Source organism: Mustela nivalis, assembly GCF_964662115.1.
Source record: "Mustela nivalis genome assembly, chromosome: 2".
In the NCBI taxonomy this organism is placed as follows: domain Eukaryota; kingdom Metazoa; phylum Chordata; class Mammalia; order Carnivora; family Mustelidae; genus Mustela; species Mustela nivalis.
The window spans coordinates 154,658,113-154,681,343 of record NC_139021.1 but is presented as its reverse complement, the minus strand read 5'-3'; the positions used below and the strand labels follow the sequence as shown (position 1 = coordinate 154,681,343).

Below are 23,231 nucleotides of genomic sequence, written 5' to 3'. Positions count from 1 at the left end.
TGCCTTCAGCTCGGTTCATGATCCAGGAGTCCCGGAATCGAGCCCCAGATGGTGCTCCCTGCTCAGGGGCGAGTCCGCTTCTCTCTCTCCCTCTGCTCCTCCCCCTGCTTGTGTTCTCTCTCTCGCTCACTCTCTCTTTCAAATAAATAAATAAATACAATCAATCTTAAAAAAAAAAAAAATCTCCTTCCCACAAAAGCATTGTATAGGAGAGCTTGCTGTATTCTCCCCCTCAGAAAAATGCTTGTTAGCCTTCCTTTCTAATTTATCCCCCTGATGCTTCAAAATGCATCTCTTCCACCAGCCCTTATGAAATATTTATTCCTGGGGTCTCTACAGCTTGTTTTCATATGCATTTTAAAGATTTTATTTATTTATTTTAGAGAGAGATTGCTAGAAGGGGAAGGATCGAAGTGGGAGGAGCAGAGGGGGAGGGAGAGGGACAAGCAGACTCCATCCTCAGCATGGAGCCCCACATGGGGTTTGGTCCCAGGAGCCTGAGATCATGACCTGAGCTTAAACCAAGAGTCAGATACTTAATCGACTGAGCCACCCAGGCAACCCTCAGACACATTTTAAATTGCATATGGGCATTCCTAACCTCCCCAGCACGACACTCAACGGCCGGTCCATGTTCTCTCCTGCTTGCTGCTGCCTGCTGTCTCCACAGTGCTGGGCACCAGTGTCCTCTGCAGAGGGCTGGCTCAGCACCAGCCTGGGGAGCACAGGATGGGGCAACAACACTGACCGGAAAGCCACAGATGTAGTTCTTTCTATGTCTCACCTTGTCATGATTTAACCTCTGTGAACCTCCATTTCCTTATGTGTGAAATGGTTTCCATTCTGTCACGAGATCATTCAAAAGCAGTAAGTAAGAACTTTAAACACTGTAAATCATTATGCAACTATATGGTTTGAAAATTCACTTGTTGACATAATCACTTAGATACTTTTTTTATAGGTAGCTGGAGAACGAGGTAAGACAATGGGAAATAAAAAGGAAGAATGTAGAGAGAAACTGAACATGACTTCCAAAGTCCAGCTAAGCCCTCTGATATTTTCTCATAAAGCTGTAATTACTAGAACTGCTTGTTAACTGTCTCTGCAACGCGTTAAGTCCAATAGGGAGGGGAGGATTGGGAGACAATTACATTTCTGTGCCTAACTGAAGTGTCCTTTTATGGTCTAAGGCAAGGTTAGGAGGAAAGACAGAGGCTCTGGTTTCCCAGAGCAGATGCTGGAGCTCTCTGGAGCCAAGAGCTGGAGCTCTTGGCCACCTCCACAGTTCAGTGCACAGTGAAAATGTAGCACATGATGCTGAAAACTGGCTCTTTCTCATCTCCACTGTATCCCAACACCATGGACCTTTGATGGGCATTTTACCAACCAAGCTCTATTACATGCTCCAAAGGAACCAACCGTGTGCCCAGAACAGGGCTTGGCTCCTATTAGGTGCTCAGGAAATATTTGTTTAATCAATGGTTGAACTGACTCAACTCCTTCATTATTGACATATCATGAGGCATGACTGTCTGTGGTGAAGCAATGACTTTATAGGTCATTTTAGAAAATGGCGGGAAGTTAGTGGGTTCTTATAAAAAAGAAAAATCAATGCTCCATTCACAAACTCAGACAGGAGTTAACCAACGTAGACTGACATGCAATTACTGAATTGTTTCCTTTGTGGGAACAACCATGGGAATGTTAGTGAATGTAATGTTAATTTTTACTAATTCTGCCGGAGGCTGAGAGATTATTCTTGCTTTGTGTGAAGTTACAGAATATTTTCAAAGAACTACTGTTGTTTTGCCTAGAAGCACAGAATCTTCGAGTAGCTAAAACTTTAATAGGCATGAAGAGGCAGGCAAGGAAACCCCAAAGGTAAAAATACCAACGGGACTAGCATGACACAGTGCTGTGATGCTTACGACAATGTCTTTTCACAACGAAATCAAATCCTGGACCCAGCTGATTCCTTATGTACAGCTGATGCCGTACATAAGGAATCCTTTGAGTTCTTGCTCCCTTTCTTTTACAAATGACAGCTTTTAGACTGAATTTCCGTACCTTAGAGATAACATTCTGAACACGCGCAAAAGAATAAAATCATTTCTCCACATTTACTTAAGAAAAACAACAGAAGTCAAGTTGCAGTTATAGGAAATTCTGAATGCAGGGAGGTGGCCAGGTGTGAGGCCGCAAATCACATACTGAGTCTTCATGGTGTCAGACACACTTACTTCCTGCTGGGTTTTTAAGACAATCCTGCCAACATAGCCTTCCTCTGGAAACCAGCTGCTTAAAATCTGCATGATCTCTTCTTCTGGACCAATGACTCTTTGGAATGGTTGTTTCCTGCATTCATTCTTTTCCTTAGATATAAAAAATTTTTCTTCCATCAAAAAATAGTCTGTGACAATAGGTTTGGTGTTTTGTTCAGTCGTCAGAATCTAAAAAAAAAGCAAAGGCAAAACTTTCATTCAGAATAAGGCTATTTTGGGATGCCTGAGTGGCTCAGTTGGTTAAGCAGTTGCCTTCGGCTCAGGTCATGATCCCAGCGTCCTGGGATCGAGTCCCACATTGGGCTCCTTGCACAGCAGGGAGCCTGCTTCTCCCTCTGTCTCTGTCTGCCATTCTGTCTGCCTGTGCTTGCTCTCTCTCCCTCTCTCTCTCTGAAAAATAAAAACAAAATCTTAAAAAAAATAAGGCTATTTTTCCAGCACCTGGGTGGCTCAGTTGGTTAAACATCTGCCTTGGTCTCAGGTCATGATCCCAGGGATCAAGTTCTGCATCGGGCTCCCCACTTTGAGGGGGCCTGCTTCTCCCTCTGCCTCTCTCTCTCTCTCTCTCTCTCCCTCTGTCTCTCATGTCTCCCCCTCTATTTTTCATCTCTGTTTCACTCTCTGTCTTTCATGAATAAATAGAATCTTTAACCTGCCCCCAAACTAAAATGAGCTTTTTTTTTTTTTAAAGATTTTATTTATTTATTTGACAGACAGAGATCACAAGGAGGCAGAGAGGCAGACAGAGAGAGAGGAAGGGAAGCAGACTCCCTGCCATGCAGAGAGCCCGATGCGGGACTCGATCCCAGGATCCTGGGATCATGACCTGAGCCGAAGCAGAGGCTTTAACCCACTGAGCCACCCAGGTGCCCCTAAAATGAGCTGTTTTTTTGCAGAGAACAAACTGATGGTTACCGGAAGGGAGGTAGGTTGGGGGATGAGTGAAATAGGTAAAGGGGGATTCATGAGACACTTATCATGGTGGGCACTGAGCAATGTATGGAATGATCGAATCATTGCATTATTATACACCTGAAATCAACATAACATTGTATGTTGACTATACTTGAATAAATACACACACACACACACACACACACACACACACACACGAAATAAGCCTGTTTTCACAGTGTTTACATAGGTTTGATGTACCATTTATAAGTAAGACCTACTCTGCAGCGTTGCATAATTCTTCCTGGAAGACCTAAGAACTCTCTGATGTCCAAGAAGGATTGTTTATGTTCATTCTGGGCAACGACACAATTTATTCATAATCCCCAGACAGTGTAACTATTTTTCCCACAGTTGGAATGAGAGCTCCTACTGAATTACAAGCTTGAGGCTTCCCAGTCTATGCGTTTAGCTCTCTGGGATCCTGTCACTCAGGACCAGTGGCAAAGACCCTAACACAGCTTTTACCAACATCATCCCTTTTTCTCAGGTTGGAAATGCTTGTCTTCTAATGTCATCTGACCTAAGTTCCTGGGAATTCTCCTTTCAATGAACTCTTGACACCATGCCTACAAGCTTGTTTTCTTTGTTGGCGACGGACCCTGGATGGTCAAACAGAGCAGCCGAGATGAGGCTCTGGAGCCAGACGGACCTGGGTCTGAGGTTTGCCTTTAATATTGACTGACTGCAAGGTGCTGGGCATGATATTTAACCCCCTGGAGGCTCAGTTTCCCCATACATAAAATGGGAACAGTAAAAGTAACAACCTCGTCATTTCATTTTATGATACAGGCACCGGTTATGAAGCCGGATGCAGGCACTTATGAGAACCCAGTGAACACTAGCCCACTACGGCCCCTCTGGCTGATGCATTGCTTCCCACCCATACAGGTTACTGACAAAAGGCTCAACTTCGAGTGGGGACAGAGAAAGTTGCCACCATCTGGCTTGTATTAGGCAAACACCCTTCTCCTAGCTTGCACCAATGATGCAACTACCAGAGTCAACACTTGGCACTGCTTCATCTCACTTGGAGGAAAAGCAGAGAGAGCTGAGGACGGTGGAGGCAGAAGACTCTCAGGGAGACGCTGCTCCCTTCACCCCAGTCCTTGGTCTCTAATCGATCCTGGGCTATGGATCCTATGGGGGGCAAGACAGCTACTGCTATGGGGTATTCAGGATGTGAAGCCTCTAGGAGTGGGTCAGTCAGCACCATCATCCCCATGAGAGGGCCGTCTCACTCCCTCCTCAGTCCTGCTTTATATCCATGGAATTATTCACCAGGAGTGACAATAAAGTAACGGGCTGCTTTTTGTGGGTGGTCTATGGAAATACTACCCTACTTAATATCTCCAAATCCCCGACAATACTTTGTGATAGTAGATGCTGAAGTTCATGGCCCGATTGCTTTAAAAGATAAAAACAAACCCCCAAACAAATGCCACTCCCCCAAGTCTTGGTAGTTGCTTTTGTTTGATAGTCTATGAAAACTGGCACTTAAGCCATTTTCTCTGACTTTAAGTCAGTTTTAAAATGTTGGGCAAATTGTTGCCTGTCCATAGAGACTTCCTCTCAAAACCAGAACTATTTATTACTCTTATTCCATATGGTGGTTTCACTGGTTTCTAGTCTCCACCCCCGCCGCATACATTCTAGGATCCCAGCTACCTGTCGTCACACACCCTAACTTCAGAGAAAGCCCATGGTTACTCCTCCCTTGGTCTACTCCCAAGGAGGAAAAGGGATGAATTGGGTTAGGGATAAAATAGTCTGCCAAGATATTAGGTCACTGTGCTAGGAAAAGACAAAAGACATTACACATGGGTATGCCTGTCCTTTTGAGGAACTGCCTCCCTCTGGATGCTGCTTTGTTCCCGGTTTTCTCACTCAGACATGCCCTCCCATGGGGCAGTGGCCCTGCCTACAGAAAGCCACAGAGATCTTTGGGGTTCCCAAGCAGATGCGGGACCACATGAGGGGACTCAGGCCAGGGCTGCTTCAGGGTTTGGGGCAACAGGCCCTCGTTCTCTCATGTCAGGCCCTGCTGGCCCCTTTGCACCAGAGGGATGGTACCTGGAAGGCTGAGATCAAGTGACAGGGGAAGGCCGACAAGGGGGCTGCTCAACATGCACATAAATGCCTAAGGTTGGAAGGGCCAAAGATGTCTTCTTGGCCATGTGCTCCACCCTGATGCGCTAAAACTTTGATCTAACTCCTAGGACGGCAAGCAGACTTCATTCAGCTTGTGTGCAAATTCTGATGGATTAGTAAGCTCTACATTAAAAAGGGAGATGAGGCCCGGCTCTAGGGTTAGAGGGAAGGAGTACACATGCTTGGAGAGCCACGCATTCTAGTCTTTATCCTTCCTGAACGCCATGTTTTTAATGTGTTAAAAATCCTTTTCTACAGGTTAGCTTGTCTCGTGGTATACCAAGTTCTCCCAGATCATTCTTAGGGTGGATCTTGGTGTTGAATTACACAAATAATCAAAAGGAAGCGCATCACCATGAACTTTGTGTTTTATGTATGCTTTTGTGTTTACACATGCATTTACGCATACACACACACACACACACACACACACACACACACACACACACACATATATATATAGATAGATAGATAGATGTTGGATTCTCCCAACCATGGGCTTGTTGGACTTACTTGTTGGAGAAGTTGCTTTGCCTTGGTGCCACCATTTATGGAGAAAACAGTAAAGGGCTCTGGACCCGGGACCCCATGCACTGTGACTTTGTGAGTCTGCAAACATTTTCTTTCTTCTGTATTAAACATCTGCAAGGAAGATCACATGGTTTCTTATTCACTCTCATTCTCGTGTTATTTCCAGGCTATATTCAATACAGAAGTGCTAGTTCTTAGAAGTCTGTAGGGGGACACATAAATGCAAAAGAAGACCATTCTTCTATAACGGGATGCTTCTGTTTGTGGTTGAAGAGGCCATGGTGCATCTTCCCTAATAGTCTAGTGAGGATATTAGCAGTATACTACCAAAATAATAATTTATTTTAAATAGTAGTGACTCTTTACATCCTAATTAGGAGACCTGATATCATCTGAAATGCATGTTACTTCTGATGAACTGACCTCCAACAGTGTCTACTGAGTTCCATCTCTCTTTAGGGTCCGGGGCTAGAATTTTGGATGGTAAGATGATAAATAGACTATTACAGCCTTGGAGAGCTTGCTGCCTGGGCACACAAATAATTATAATGTGAAAACCATTTCTGTTTCAGGAAGAGCTGGGAAGGTGTATAACTCACAAAACTTTTTTTTTTTTTAAAGATTTTATTTATTTATTTGACACGAGAGAGAGAGAAAGAGAGAGAGAGAGAGAATACAAGCAGAGGGAATGGGAGAGGGAGAAGCAGGATTCCTGCTGAGTAGGGAGCCCGATGCAGGGCTCGATCCCAGGACCCTGGGATCATGACCTAAGCCAAAGGTAGATACTTAATGACTGAGCCACTCAGGCGCCCCCTTATAAAACTTTTTGAGCATTTTCTGTATTAAGATATATTCATTCATTCATTCAAAATACAAAATTTACTGAGAGCTGAATTTTGACATTATGCCTGGCCCTGGAAATATTATTTTATTATTATTTCTCTCCCTGGAAAAGGGACAAAGCCTCCATAAAACCCTCCAAAAGATGGAGTTATGAGAGCTTCTGGGTTGCTGAACACTTCAGGATGCTGAAAAGCTCTGTACACCCTTCTTTCTAGACCTTGATCCATATATCTCTTCCATTTGGCTGCTCCTGTGTTGTATTCTTCATAATAAACTGGTAAGAGTAAAGCACATTTCTGAGTTCTATGAGTGATTGTAGAAAATTCTTGAACCTGGGGAGGGAGTTGTGGAAAACTCCTGAATTTATAACTGGTCAGTCAGCAGTACCAGTGACAGCCTGGCACTTGCCACTGGCACCTGAAGTGGGGACAGTCCTTAACTTCAGGATCCAATGCTAAGTCCAGGTAGATTGTGTCAGAATTAAATCAAAAGGCAGGACACCCAGCTGGTGTCAGAGCTGAAGGAGCATTGGGAAGACACCATGTATTTGGTGTCAGAAGTGCTGTGAGGAATAGTGGTTCATTCACGGCACGTGTGGCATCTTCAGTGCTAACAGGTTTCGAGGATGACCGACCCTGAATCCGGCCCAAAGTCCTGCCTCTGGTCAGTGAAAGCGTGTGATTCTTGCCCTTTGGGACCAGGCAGCCCTGCCCCTGCTTCCCAGTCCTCCGACCACGTACCAGCAATAGTATCCCTCCATCTTGGCCAAGGTGCTGTCCTTGACCTTGACCACACACTGAAGGAAATGAGATCAGGACAGAGAAAGAAGATAGTGATGAGGTGAGGGGAGGAGAAGCAGAGAAGAGAGCTGGGGGATTGCCAGGAGCCCATGGCAGTGGTCAAGCCAGTGCCATTCGTGAGCATACACAGTGCCTTTCCACATGTTGTTAGCGCTATGTTGAAGGTTAAGATTGCTGCAACGGTGAACGGGTTATCAAACATGTAAAGAGGTAATCATCAGGCACCCTTTAAAATTCACCTCTAAAGGGCAAGGTCATGGAATCATCCAGTTAATTAAAGCAGTGCTACTTGTTTAAGTAAACAACCCTGCATTACTGGGGTGAGTGCTGGTCCAGTGGTTCTCGAACTTCAGTGGGCCTGGGGAGCTTGTTAAGATGGAGAGTCTGCAATGGTGCTCCTCTCTGTGGTGTTCCTCCCCCATTTCCAAGAGGGCTGATGGTGCAACTCCCCAAGCTTGGCTTGATTAGTCTTTTCCCCATGTTGTTATTTTGGGTTCACCTCCCTGGCAGGCACCATCATGTACTTATTAAGAATATGGACTTTGTAAAAAATCAAAAATTTAAAAAAAAAAAGAAATCTTGCCATTTGCAACGACATGGATGAACAGGAGTGTATTATGCTGAGCGAACTAAGTCAGTCAGAGAAAGACAATTATCATATGATCTCTCTGATATGAGGAAGTTGAGAGGCAAAGTGGGGGGCTAGGGGAGTAAGAAAGAAAAAAATGAGACAAGATGGAATCAGGAGGGAGAAAAACCGTAGGAGACTCTTAATCTCACAAAACAAACTGAGGGTTACCACGGAAGGGGGGTAGGGAGAGGGTGGTGGGGTTATGGACATTGGGGAAGGTATGTGCTATAGTGAGTGCTGTGAAGTGTGTAAACCTGGCGATTCACAGACCTGTACCCCTGGGGCTAATAATACATTATATGTTAATAAGAAATAAAAAATTAAAAAAAAAGAGTATGGGCTTTGGCACTAGAATAACTTGGATTTATCACTGTGTGACCTCAGATATCTTAGCTCTGACCTTCCTCATCTATGGAGTGGAGATGGTATCAATATCTATTTCACAAAGTTATTGAGAGGATTAACTGAGTCAGTATAGGTGGAAAATACTTAGAAAGTGTGAAGGGCTGGATGTTATTGTTACTATTACTTCCATTGCTACCTAATTAATAACTCTAATGGACCAGGTTCCTGTGCTGCAAGAAAGCCTATCCCCAGTGTAGCAATCCTTGCAAATGTGCTGAGTGAAATAGAACTTCATTACCAAAGAGGCCGGCACAGCACTGCTGGAGGAGTTTTCTTCCATCCTTCTGCTGTTTATGAATAAACTAGAGATTTCCAAGACTTCATTGTGGAGGTTTCGCAGCTGAAGATGCCGATAACCTGGAATAATGCAGAATTGGGAGAAGCCTGTTAGCCACGCACCCCAGAGCTCTTTCCAGGAGACCACCCCGGGAGGGCAGTCAACGGTCGGTGGAAATCAGGCCTTGGCGATCGGTGGGGAGTGGCAGCAGGCACACAGCCAAGAGTTGCCTTTTCCTCAGCAGACTGCTGTCCCTGGGGACAGTTCTGGATCACTGAGCGGTAACTAACTTGCCTAGGTACTGTTTCTTTTTCTTTTTTTAAAGATTTTATTTATTTATTTGACAGACAGAGATCATAAGTAGGCAGAGAGGCAGGCAGAGAGAGAGAGGAGGAAGCAGGCTAGAGACTCTGGGATCATGACCTGAGCTGAAGGCAGAGGCTTTAATCCACTGAGCCACCCAGGCGCCCCACCTAGGTACTGTTTTTAACGTAGACTCAAAGCGAAAATCCTAAACTCAAACAAAATATACTAGGAAAACCTGACCACCTCTGTATCAAGTCATCTACAGTTACCGTTCTACAAATATTCCCTTTTAGAACAGTTTTAGGGATAATATTCCAACAATAGGGGGTTGGCTAAGTAAGTTATGGTTTGAATGTTTGTACAAAATGGAATAACATGCAGCCAGTAAAAGTGGTAATGAAGATGCATGGCTGTCAACATGAAAAGTCACACCCTACATACACCAGGAAGTGAAACAGTAAGGTGTGAAGCACTAAGATTAATAGGAAGCCTATTTGTTAAAAATATACATTATGGGGTGCCTGGGTGGCTCAGTGGGTTAGGCCTCTGCCTTAGGTTCAGGTCATGATCATACTGCCCTGGGATCGAGCCCCGCATCAGATTCTTTGCGCAGCAGGGAGCCTGCTTCCCTCTCTCTCTCTCTCTGCCTGCCTCTCTGCCTACTTGTGATCTCTGTGTGTCAAATAAATAAATAAAATCTTAAAAAAAAATACATTATGTAATATGTATATGTATGCATGTTATGTATAGTATATAAATACATGGGCAGAGAAATAAAGCCTGCAAAAGAAATACACCAAAAGTGATGATTTTGGATGGGGAATGGATGGTTAAAAAGAATTGTTTTTGCTTCTCTGTACTTTCTCACATTTCTGTAATGACTGTTATGAACCGAATTGTCTTCTCCAAATTCTTATGTTAAAGCTCTAACTCCTGGGACCTCAGAATGTGACTGTATCTGGAGGTAGGGATTTTAAAGAGCGTTAGGGCCTTTAGGAAGTTAAAATGGGTCATCAGGGTGAGCCCTAAACCAGTATAATTGGTGTCCTTCTACAAAGAGATTAGCACAAAGACACAGAGAGACACCAGCCACACACTACAGACTGAGGGATGACCATGTGAGGACAGAGCAAGAAGGTGGCCATCTGCAAGCAAGGGAGAGAGGCCTTGGGAGAAACCAATCCTGCCAACACGCTGGTCTGCAGAACTGTAGGAAAGACACATCTGCTGTCTAAGCCCCCCATCTGCGGTGCTCTGTTATAGTGGCTGGAGCTGACTAAGGCAGTGACCGAGGGCTGCTTGCATAGTGGGGAAAGCAGAAACTGTAGGAGCCTGTCACATGCTTGTGGCAGTTGGAGTGTGGTTGTGGGAAGAAGCATGTACTAGAACCTTGGTACTCAGAGCAGACCAGCAGGGTCAGCATCCCTGGGGGCTTGTTAGCCATGCAGAATCTCACGCCCTGCCCCAGACCTACTGAGTCAGAATCCGAATTTTATTACCAAGAGTCCCTGGTGAGGCTGAACCACCTCAGGCCAACAGCCCCAGCCGGTGCTCAGCATTCTCCAACCACCCCTGCTCTGCCCCAACACCCACCCCAGGTTCTGCCCCTGGATGAGGCTGGGGCCAACTCCCACCACAGCCTGCTGATGCCACAAGCATACCTCAGCCCACCTCCTCTCAGGCTCCTTTCCTCTCCTCTCTCTCTGTTTTTTGCTTTTTTAATTAAAAAAACTTTTTTTTAAATTTTTAAAAGATTTTATTATTTGTTTATTTGACAGACAGAGATTACAAGTAGACAGAGAGGCAGGCAGAGAGAGAGAGAGAGAGAGAGAGGGAAGCAGGCTCCCTGCTGAGCAGAGAGCCCGATGCGGGACTCGATCCAGGACCCTGGGATCATGACCTGAGCCGAAGGCAGTGGCTTAACCCACTGAGCCACCCAGGTGCCCCATAATTAAAAAAACTTTTTAATGTAAGTTCTAGACCCACCGTAGGGCTTCATCTCAGGACCCCAAGAACAAGAGTCCCCTGCTCTTACCGACTGAGCCACCTGGCGCCCCTCGGGCTCCTCTCCTAACGTCAGTCCCTGCTCTAAACATGCCAGGCTGTGGTAGGTGCTACTGGGAAGGGGTGTGTGGGAACGGGAGTACAAACACTCCTCCCCACACGAGCAGAAGCAGAGGCTGCGCTCTTACGGGATGTGGTCAATATGTGTGATTTTAGGATGATGTAAAAGAAAAACCTCTTCTGAAATGTGCTTCAACAGTGTTCAAATCTGTATTATTACTTTGTGCCTCTTATTTTAACTATGTACTATGGAACTTTTACACACACACACACACACACACACACACACACACACACACACAGTGGTAGGAAGAGCACCAAAAAGTCCAGGGCATCCATCAGGTAGCCACACTAATGATTAGCATTTTAATGATTATATTCTACCTCGTTTTAAAGCCTTGAGTGGGATGATTCTCTGAGCGGTCACAGCCGAGCTGTTGTTTTCCACAACCGCAAAACGAAGAAATATGAGGTCTTCAAAGTGAACCCGGAAGAGAAACTGTTCGTTCCACATGGGGTTCAGAGTGTTCCGGTGGATGGGCTTTGTGCGGAAGTGGCAGCTGTCCAGGGGCATGCCCAGGACGTCGACTTCGATGCACGGGCTCCCCGTGCTGCTGTTTGGACACACGTTTTGACCAGAGACGATCTGAGGAAGAGAAAAGGATCCAAGTCACCGAAGATGTCAAAGGAACAGAGCAACTTCTATGCCTCATCACTTCCCTCCAAGACGACAGGGAACACTCTGGGATGAGTGTGGTAAATGGTTAATAAAGTTGCTAAAAAAAAAAAAAAAGTGATTGTAATTGGGTCATCACATCACATCAAGTGAAAGCCTAATTTGTCCACAGAATTCACCCGACCATAACCTTCAACTATGAAAATGACAAACTACTTTCAAAAACTAAGCAATCAAGATGATTGCATTTCTCAAGAAAGCAAGAGAAAAGGGACCGCGGGCAATGTAACTGAGAATCGTACTAACATTCTGTTCAAAAGGTTTTAGGTGGATATATTTGATATACCCCAAATCTTTGTCGCGAAGAGTTGAATTTTGACGCAAGTCCCAGGGAATGTTGTTAAAAATTAACCCACAGCCTTCTGTAAGTAGATGGAGCTATACTTGATTCCAGCTGAAAGGCTCAAACAGAAAGGGGCGGCTGCCCTGGTCTTGGGGCCAGCAAAAAGCAGTTTGGGAGGGAGGAACACATGTGAGTGGGATCCCCTGGGGCTCTGAGGTATCAGGAGCACAGTCTGCATGACAGTCTTCCTTTGCAGCCAGCCAGACAAGATGTGAAGATGGAGAGAAGAGGTAGCTTCGTCCCTCCCTGATTTTTCTATCACCATCTGGCAGTTTTGTTTCTCTATCAACTAAGTAGGAGTGAAAGAACAGGGAATAAGTCTGGGTATTGAGCTACTGGGGCTCAGCTGTTGGGGTCAGCCTGTGGAGTTCTGATGACTAGTTAACTAGGTAATAAAAGGAGTAAGGAGAGGCCCAGGAATGATAGTTAATCTGCAAGGAGAAAAGGTGTTTAATTGATTTGTATATTGAGGCCTGTCTGATCTTGATCTGATCTTGTAAGGACTTATCAGAGTTTAAGATGATCTGCTCTAACCAGGAGCTCAGCGTTTATGGGATCCACTCATAGTTATGATGATCAGGGGCAGGAGGACAGAATCCATCATCCATATGCAGGTGAAGCCGGGACCTCAAAATTTCACCAACTGGGCTCTTGCAGATACAGGGCCTGGTGAAAGCGTATCGAAACCAGAGCCACTGCTTTCTGAGAGGTAAAGATATTCTTTTGGGAACAAAATCTGCATGAACAAGACTGTGACACAAGACCTTTGCAATGCCTTGAATTCAAGACCAGTTCATATTCAGGAAGTCTTATAGATCTTACTATATTCTGACAACAGAGGCCATGCTTACAGTTAAGGAATAGACGGCAGGCTCCATGTTGTCCAGGTCTCTTTCCAAGGGTGAAAACTTTTGATACATGGGACAGTTCTTGTCCCACAGAACTGGGGGTTTCAGAACATAGCCACAGCCACCGTTGGCCTCAAACATGGCAGCATTTAAATGTAAGGGGAGATCTGCAAAATAAAGTAAAAATTGCTTGTTACTTGGTGGCTCACGTGTCATCTCACACATTTACTTTCAAGCTCAAAAGAACTTCGGATCCATTTTCTCCTAAGCTGAAGCATGAAGAAGAGATAACTATACATTCACGGCATAGACTGTGTGCCGACCGCACCTGAGGCACAGCCGGTGACGAGACGCGGGATCAGCCTCTGCGGAGCTCATGCTCCATCCCACATTTTGCCACTTAAAAACTCATGCAAATAAAAATTCACAACACCCATCCAGAAAAATCCGTGAAATACCTCGTTTTGTACTGAATTTTGGAAGGGGATAATGGCATTTTCTTATCCCCACGCACCAAACATTGCAGACAATTGTATGAATAATCCTGGCTTTTTCAAAAAGAAGATGAAATATTAGGAATACAAGAAAGGTGAGGAGAATAGCCAGAAAAATTAAAAAAATTGTCTTTGAAATCTCAGTTTCAACCCATAAATCGCAATACGTCTACCTTTTTTTTTTTTTTAAATAATAGTACTTCCTTATGAAATGTACTTCCATCATGTCCCCAGTCCCCTCAGTCATAAACGCCTGGAGCTCTCACAACAGCTTCCAGTGTCTGGTGGCCAAATTTTATTTGGCATGTTCTCTGACGAACGACTGGACCCCTGCACTTGCAGCCTCTTCCACATTCAAAGGCTCATCTAATGGCACAAGTCTGTGTAAAAGTGGCCCAAATGAGCAGTTTATGAGACACACCTGACAAATGTTCTCTCTGATAGATTCCTCCCCTGTGCAGAGTGAACTTGCTACATGGACCAACATCAAGGAAAAGTGTGGTCAGCACCGTGGAGCAAGGAGAAGTTGGCCTTCACTCGTCTCGTGTGTAACTTTTTTCCATGTTCATGGGGGTTGGCTGGGGCCATGTGCAGGAATTGTTGGGGGGAAGATGTCTTAGACACATGAAAGCTCCAGGGGCCTCAGCCTCCTTAGCTACAAAATTAGCACTCTGGACCCCACCTCTCAGGCTCAATCTGGTCCCCATGTGACTGATTCATTGAGACAATGGAGGGAAGCAAACTAGCTCACTCAGCTGGTAAACATGAAATGGAGAAATGTTCCTCATGAAATGAGAGCAGCTCCCACTCCCTGTGCCCTTCCCGTGCACCAGCCCCTGTGTGAAGCACCGTGTGTGCATCAGTGCCTCCATAGCCCATGGGGTAGCTTCTGTTAGTATTTTCATTTTTATGATGAAGAAACCAAGGCACAAGAAATGAACAAATTCAAGGCACGTGGCTTGTGAGTGGTGAGTTGGCGTTCACACTTGAACAGCCTGACCCAGCTTAACTTCCAAACCTTGTAATGTATACTTTTGTTAACTACTGAGTCTGAACCGCTGAAGCCATGTAGTCTATATCTCAAGGGGTGTCATAAAGATAAATGAGATGATGAGGGAAGGTCCCTACCCTGACACCTGGCACACAGAAGGTGCTCAATAAACAGTAATCATTAAATATGACTATGATATCAACAGCCATTTGGGTTTGAAGTCTGATGGCATTAGTGATATGTCTATCCTTACAGCTTTCCAAAATCTGGAAGTGCTTTGTCTTAACTAAAATCCCATTTGGTAATCCACTTTGTAAAACAGATCCACGTGGAGGTGCTCAGTTGGGATAAAGGTGGGACCTTCAAGCCCAGTCCTTCTCTGGTCCTACGGCTGGTCCCAGATCTTCATCTAGGGATATAGTTTTAAAACCCTGGTTCTAACCAATGGACAGAGTATGCAGGAATCTGTCTAACCCCATCATCCCTCTTAGTCAATGCATGTGATGGCAGATCAAGCATAGCATCACCTTAAAGTCTTCCATTCTTTTAAAAACTCCATAGTAACTAGACACCATTCTCATAATATTTTCCCTATATTTTGGGGCTGGAAAAGTCATCATAAAGAGTGTGATCAAGAAATAATAATGAATATTACTGGAAGCTTGTCTTTGGACTAGGGCTGAAGGTCTATATACTTGTAGGTCCTAGGACATGATGCAGAATATGTTCTGCTCCAGATGGGAAAGAGTGTTGCAGGACTGTTGCCAGCAACAACAAGGGTCTGTCTGCACACCAGCTTCAGGTGAGTTTCCCAGCTCAAGAGTTGGTTTTATTGAGGAGACGTGGGCTACTCCTGGTTCTAGATAACTGTACATCTTCCAGGAGCTGAAGGAGCTATTAGAGTTCCTGGGAAGAGATCAGCCTAAGTCTACGGACACCCCTTTGTGGCATCAGAGTTCTCTGAAATTCAGGAAGTGGTAAGGTAGATGAGATCCATAGAAAATATCTGGAGACTAAAGGGACAACGGGAGGGGGTTCTGTTTTTTGGTTGGGGCATTTCATGGAAAATCAAGCACTCCATAGCTTAGAAATTCTTTTCAAAAATTAAAAATAATGATTCCAATGTTGGCTCTTATCTATTGGACTCACATCCACAGAGAAGTACCTAGAAGAGATCTGGACCAAAAATCATGAACCACAGGTTCAGACTGCAGCAGGGCTAATAGAGACAGTCTGTTTCGGCTCAGTGCAGCATGCATTTATTGAGCACCTAGTGTGTGCAGGTTATGACGTGGCTCCACCCTCAATTTGAGGAAAGAGGACTACAGATGAACATTTTACAGATGAACACCCTGACACTGCGTGTAGCTCATGCTCTGTGCAGTGTGAGGAGATGTTTATCATTGCTTGCTGTATTGAAATCAAGAGAGTAGATATGGCTCCCATCCTGGGAGCTGGAAGGTTTTGCAGAGAAACTTGATGGACTGCATAACACAGCCATCTACCCCCTCTGAGTGCAGGAGCTCCAACACACTCTCTGGTTTGACTGGGGACAGAAGATAAACCTTCTGGGGTGAGTGGAGGCCTCGCGGCAAGCTCAGTGCATGGTTCAGACTGTGGGGGGCTGAAGGAGGGGCTGGGTCCCCTTCAGCCGTGGCTCCCTCTGCTGTCAGCGTAGCCAGTATGTCTGCAGCAGCTTTGGCACTTCAGGAGAAAGGACACATCCCAAACCAAATGTATTTCCATTTCCTTGAGAAAACCATTTTGCTAGTTATTTCAGTTTACTTAAAACATTTCAGGATCATAATAACCAAGGGGACCAGTGGACACAGGGCTAAGGACAGGGCCAGAGATGTGAACCCACAAGCCACTTGGGACAGATTGAAAAGAAATTTTTACAACTTTGAAAATATTTCATTATTATTTCCACTTGTGAGTCCAAATCATACTGTTTTCATAACTTATCAAAAAACACTTACGACAGTTAATGTTTGTGGAATGCTTTCTATGTGCCAGGCACTATGTTAAGTATGGTACTTCACTTGCATTGGCTTACTTAGTATCAACTGAAAGAAACAAATATTAAGGGGCATAAAGACAGGGCTGGTATCTGAGACCATATATCTGTGGGGTCAACCACAGACGGACCCTGTTGGCACCAGTGCCAGGCTGCTTGGTGGCCCCAGGACTAACGCTGTGGTTTGAACTTGGCTGGAGACAGGGCTGTGCTGATAGGTCAGCACGGTTAGTGAGGATCTGATTCGGTTCACGTGAGAGGAATGGGGAGGCCGCTTCACTCTTCAAAGGAAAGACTCTGGTTTTTGAATGAGCTTTTAGAAAACACTTAAACATTTCTCTTTTACTCTTTCCTCATCCTCTGTAGCTTCCTCACTCCTCCCCCAATCAAGTGGACACAAAACACTTTATCCTCTAAACTCCCATAATCCTTGAATCTATTATTATAAATCATTCTGTCATGTGGAACAAATTAACTGCTCTGTGCCTTGGTTTGCTCATCAGAGAAATGGGGATCCTAAAAGTACCTACCTTGTAGGGTTGCTGTGAAGATTAATGAGATAATGGGAGGGGGTCCAAGAATTCAGCACAGTGCCTGGTGCGTGGTGAGCCTGCCGTCAATGGTAGCTCTTACCTGGAGTTTTAGGTCTCATCGGTTCCCTGGTTAGGAGAGTCTCATCCCCAGTGGGGAAACACAGACATTACTCTCTCTGTTCATGTGGTTCACTCTGGTTTTCTTTGTGTTAGCCACTCCTAGAACACCCACCATTATTCTCTAACTCAATCTCAAAGGGAAGACAAGAAGCTCTAATGATTTTAACGTGCCAAGTGTTTGAAGCCACACTACTTTTTCACAGCAAGAACAAAAGCTTAGCAAGAGAACTTACTAAAGGGTATGAGAAAATCTCTACCTCAAAGATCTTTAAAAACAAACTGGACATAGCCCTATCAAGAGCAGTCAAATGTTTAAGAAAATGCTTTTAGAAAGGGGGCAGGAACAGGAGATAATTAGGGGCTGTTTCATGGTTCTTATCTTTTGCCTTAATCAAAACATCCAGGGCACAACTCCTTATCAAATTCACTTCTGTTTTCAGTCTTCTGTAGTCTACCCCTTGCATATGGTGTGCCCCGTGTGGAATCTGGCCCCCTTCAAACAATCTTGCTTGTTGCACTACATTTGCTGAAACATAAGACGCAGAGGAGAGAGGTGGGGAGGCACCCTTCTGGGGGAAGCAGGCCCATTACCATCTGTCTGGTAGTTGAGCGCCACGAGCTGAATCCCATGGAGCCAGAACATGAGGGGATTGGGGTTGGAGGAGTCGATGCGGGTGGCAGCCGGGTAAGTCCTCAGCAGCTGACAGGCGGTGTGCTGGATCAGTTTCTGAGAATACCTGCGACACAGACGTTTGGCGGCATTTTCATTCAGCGATGAGATATGGTAACATTTGGGAGTTCTAATGATAGCGCTGAGGGATGTGGTTGGGTTCAGGGGGGAAGAAGATTCCTCCCAGGCCTGCCGCATTCCTTCACAGGAACCTAAACCCCCAAAAGATTAGCCTCAGATTAGTGCAGAAAACTTTACAAATTTTTAGAAAGATAAACCTGAACAACATCCTAATAGGCAATCATAACATGTAACACATCGGAATACATCTTGCCTGTTTCTTGTGAGCTAGTCCACTGCCTTGAAACAAAATGGTAGCGAGTGTGTTTTAAGATGAGTGTAACAACGCTAATTTAAATCAAAAGCCCAGAAGTCCTCTGCCTCGGTATCTCATCTATTCTGTGGATAAGTTTGCACAAATACACAACCACACCCCCCAAGGGTGTTCACTCTAGCACTGTTTTTTTCTTTAAAATGGCAAAACAAAACCAAACCCCATAACCGAAAACTCACAAACTGCTGCCATTACCACCCCACCCCCGCCCCCTAGAAAGCAACCTAAATGCAAGGAAGCAGTTAAATAAAGGACAGTCTATCCACACAACAGAACACCATGGGAGCATTAAGGAGAATAAGGTAGATATGCATAGAAAGCTATGAGGAAAGTTATAGCAAGTATAAAAGTTATACAAGTCTCCCTGATTTTAAACTATACTACAAAGTTATAGTAATCACAGTAATATGGTATTGGCATAAAAACAGACACACAGATCAATGAAACAGAATAGAGAGCCTAGAAATAAACCCACATAAATATGGCCAATTAATTTGTGACAACAGAGGCAAGAATATACACCACGGAAAGGATTGTCTCATCAATAAATGGTGTTGGGAAAACTGGATATCTACATGCAAAAAAGATGAAACTAGACCATTATCTTAGACCATACACAAAAAATTAAATTGAAGTTGTTTAAAGACTTGAATGTAAGACCTGAAACCACACAACTCTTAGAAAAAGACAAAGGCAATAAGCTTCCATACATCAATCTTGGTGTTGAATTTTTGGATCTGACTCCAAAATTAAAGGCAACAAAAGGAAAAATAAACAAGTGGGACTAGATCAGACTGAAATGCTTCTGCACAGTGAATCTACTGAATGGGAGAAAAATATTTGCAAATCATATATCTGATAAGGGGTTAATAGTTGAAGTGCATAAAGAACTCAAATAACTCAGGAGCAAAAAAAAAAAAAAATCCATTTGTTTAAAAAATGGACAGAGGATTTAAGCAGACATTTTTGCAAAGAAGACACACAGAGGGCCAATAGGCACCTGGGAATATGAACATCAATAATCACCAAGGAAAGGGAAACCCAAACCACAATGAGATATCACCTGGTAGAATGGCTATTATCAAAAAGACAGGAAATAACGAGTGTGGGAGAGGATGTAGAGAAAAGGGAAACTCCACACACTGTTGGTGGGAATGCAAACTGGTGCAGCCGCTATGGAAAACAGTAGGGAATTTCCTCAAAAAATTAAAGATAGAACTCCTATATGATCCAGCTAAACCAATTCTGATATAGTTATCTGAAAAAAATAAAAACATCAATTCCAAAAGATACACACACCCCAATGTTCACTGTAGCATTATTCACAACAGCCAAAATATAGAAACAACCTAAGTGTCCAGTGAAGGATGAATGGATGAGGAAGACATGGTATACATATACACAGCAAAATACTACTCAGCCATAAAAATGAAGGAGATCCCACCATTTGTAACAACATGGATGGATTTTGAGGATATAATGTTAAGTGAAATAAGTCAGGGAAAGACAAGTACCACATGATTTCACTCATATGTGAAATATAAAAAACAAAAATAAATGAAACAAGATGGGATTGGGAGGGAGACTAACCATAAGTGACTCTTAATCTCACAAAACAACCTGAGGGTTGCTGGGGGGAGGGGGTTTGGGAGAAGGGGGTGGGATTATGGACATTGGGGAGGGTATGTGCTTTGGTGAGTGCTGTGAAGTGTGTAAACCTGGTGATTCACAGACCTGTACCCCTGGGGATAAAAGTATATGTTTATAAAAAATAAAAAGTTAAAAAAAAAAAAAAAAAAAACACAGAAAACCAAGCAAATCTCCTGGATACAGAGAGCAGATTGGTGGTTATTGAAGGGGGTTATTGAAGGGTGGGTGAAGGGGGTTAAATGTATGGTGATGGATGGTAACTGACTAGATTTATTGTGGGAATCACTTTGCAGTGCATACAAAGATCAAATTACTATGTTGTACACATGAAACTAATATAATGTTATATACAAATTTGACCTCAAGAAAAAAAAATGTTATCCAAGTATGTTCAGTTATATCCCATTTGGATTATCTTAAAAAGAATCTTATTTTTCTTGAACAAAACACAATAAACTTAACAGTGGTTACCTCTGGGGAACAGAACTGGGACATGGAGAGTGGAAAGGAATTTTAATAATACTCTGAAAAGTTTGGGTTTTTAACTATGGGAATTTATTACTTTTATAATAAAAAGTAATTAGAAATAAAATGGATATATCTTCTGAAGTTATAAGGATGAAGAGTTATAAGAATGAAGAGTTCCAAGAACAACTAGAATGTTCCAAGGTGGCTCCAATTTTTACTTTTGAGGCAAACACTATTAGAACGTCTTCAGTGAAATGTTATTTTTTAGGAAGTTAAGAGTGTAAATTTGTAATTTAAAATATATTGGTATCACACTTAGATAACACAACATTCATGAACATAAAAAAAGAAATTAAAGTTCAAGGGAAGTGCTTAGACGGTCAAGCATTGGAATCATCCAGCATGCAGAATTGGGCCAAAATATTGGAAGAAGGTGACTTTACTTTTTCCAGATGCTTTGTTAAACGATGCTGTCTCCCCAGGGCTCATTCTGCCCGGATTGTTGCCAAAAATGGACTTCCTGCTTTTCCTTTCTTTTCCTCTGCTAGAGCCAGATGCATTTAGAGTTGACAGGCCTGTTCCCATAAAATGAAAATAAATAAGCCAAAAACTACAAGCAAGGGAACTCAACATTTTCCATCCCCGTTACTGTTTATTTTGAAGTCCTACTACTCCCTTGCAGCCCCGGGACAGAAGACCTACTAGCATTTTTAGTGTAGTTAATAATAGCATTGCAGGCATGGTAGCAAAGCTTCTCTGTCTCTGGAGGCAAATGTGGCAAGATCATCACAAAATCACACACACACACACACACGCGCGCACACACACACACACACACACACACACACGTACACACACCCATTTGATTGTACACCAGAAAGATTTTGAAAACGTGTAGGAAAAGAAAGTTCCCTGGTCAGTATTTAATTATCAGAACCTAATGTCTCAACTCAGAGCGATGAAAGAATGAGTCAAAGCCTGAGCTTCAGCGTCACACTGTCTGGTTCAGTTACTGCTAGTGGCAGGTTGGCTTAACGCCTCCCTTCTCCGTTCCTCAGTTTCCTTATCCATGAAATGGGTGCGATGACTGGTACTTGCTCACAAGGTTAGCCTGAGGGTTCGGTGGGAAATGCTGTGGTGATGATCCTGATGGTTCATGGCTTCTCTTGCTTACTCCTGATCCTGACCCTTCCTGCCTGGCACAGAGCCCGGGGGTCAGCAGGAACTTCACAGCATTTTGCTGAATGAGGAAATGAAGGCGGACCTGGCTCCAGTGCAGGGAGAGTCCTTTAAAAGCACCCACAAAGCCAGAGTTGCCTCCAAACCCTTCAGTGTGTACAACTATAACACTAGAAAGTCACTCCTTCAGCTGAAGCAGTGGTCAGAAGGTCCTCTTTGAGATGAAAATACACCTTCCAAGAACATCAGCAAAGACAGGCTAAGGCGGTGCTTAATAAGAGCACAGACCCTGGGGTTCACACCCTGTTCCTAGTGGTGTCACCTCACATAAATGACTTAGCCTCTCAGCATCACTCTCTCCTCACCTGTAAAAGGGTCGTGGTTAGGGCTGAATGAGCTCATGTGCAGACACACACTCTGTAGAGTGTCTTGCTCAGAGAAAGTGCTCAGTTCATAGCAGCTGGGGGGCTTCTAATTTTTTTTTTTTCCTCTTAAGTATCTGTAACCACAAAGATGCACACACTTGGACTAGGACGTTCTCATGCTTTATTTTTAAAATTTTGTGTGAATTTTGCCCTGTGCATAAAGATCTAACAGCAGGTTTTCTCCCAAGGGGCTAGAGGAAGGGGCCTGTTCATTCTGGCGTTTTTTTTTTTTTTTTTTTTAAAGATTATTTATTTATTTATTTGACATTCTGGTGTTTTTGCACACATCCTGGCATGCGTCAAAGGGCATATGGGCCCTTTTGTGAAGAACCCGGTCATTCCCTTGGGGTAAGAAAGAAAGAAAACAAGGGCTGGGTGGTCAAGAGAAGGGAATGAATCTGGGGAGGCCCAAAGAAGTAACTGAAAGAGCAACAAAGAGCCTTTTTCTGCCCTGTTGGCCCATTTACCAATGACAACAACCACCACTCCCAGAGAGCCAATTCTTCTTTAGATAGTGTGCTAATCACATCATATACTTTGCTGCTAATTTTTTAAAATATTATTTATTTATTTGACAGACAGAGATCACAAGTAGGCAGAAAGGAAGGCAGAGAGGGGGGAAGCAGGCTCCCGCTGAGCAGAGAGCCCCATGAGGGGCTCGATCCCAGGACTCTGGGATCATGACCTGAGCCCAAGGCAGAGGCTTAACCCACTGAGCCACCCAGGTGCCCTTTGCTGCTAATTTTTATCACCATCCTGCAAGTTAGGACATACTATGTCTTTTTTTTTTTTTTTCCAGATAAGGAATTGGAAGTGCAGAGAAGTTATGTAACTGTCCTGTCAAGGTCACGGAGTTGAGTTCTGCCACTGAAGCAGGTTCATGGTCGTGAGGAAATTAATTTTACTTCCGGGGAAGGTCATACCACATGATCTTCGTGGTGCCTCACTGCTCTGAAGTTTTTTTTTGCATGTGGCTCCTTGGAAGGGACTTGCAAAGGTAAAGGGGAGATGCACTGAAATTGGTAATGTAGCAAAATCAAAGTGGATAGTGTAGTGAAATAAACATTTTATGGCGTTTTCCCAATGAGCAACGAAACAAAGCATAATAACCATAAATAT

The 23,231-nt window shown here is 43.9% G+C and overlaps 1 protein-coding gene across 4 annotated transcripts in view; it reads right to left on the bottom strand.

The window, feature by feature from the left end:
• The window catches only part of PLCE1 (phospholipase C epsilon 1), a 326,743-nt gene that overhangs the window by 9,286 nt on the left and 294,226 nt on the right, over nt 1–23,231 (bottom strand). For all 4 annotated transcript variants that reach the window (XM_082721986.1, XM_082721988.1, XM_082721987.1 and 1 more), the window contains exons 23-29: nt 20,952–21,083; nt 17,918–18,208; nt 13,175–13,338; nt 11,629–11,890; nt 8,836–8,954; nt 5,901–6,029; nt 2,241–2,450 (exon numbers count right to left, since the gene is read on the bottom strand). In XM_082721986.1, the coding sequence (XP_082578112.1) occupies nt 2,241–2,450; nt 5,901–6,029; nt 8,836–8,954; nt 11,629–11,890; nt 13,175–13,338; nt 17,918–18,208; nt 20,952–21,083 (1,307 nt within the window). The remainder of the gene's footprint in view (nt 1–2,240; nt 2,451–5,900; nt 6,030–8,835; nt 8,955–11,628; nt 11,891–13,174; nt 13,339–17,917; nt 18,209–20,951; nt 21,084–23,231) is intronic.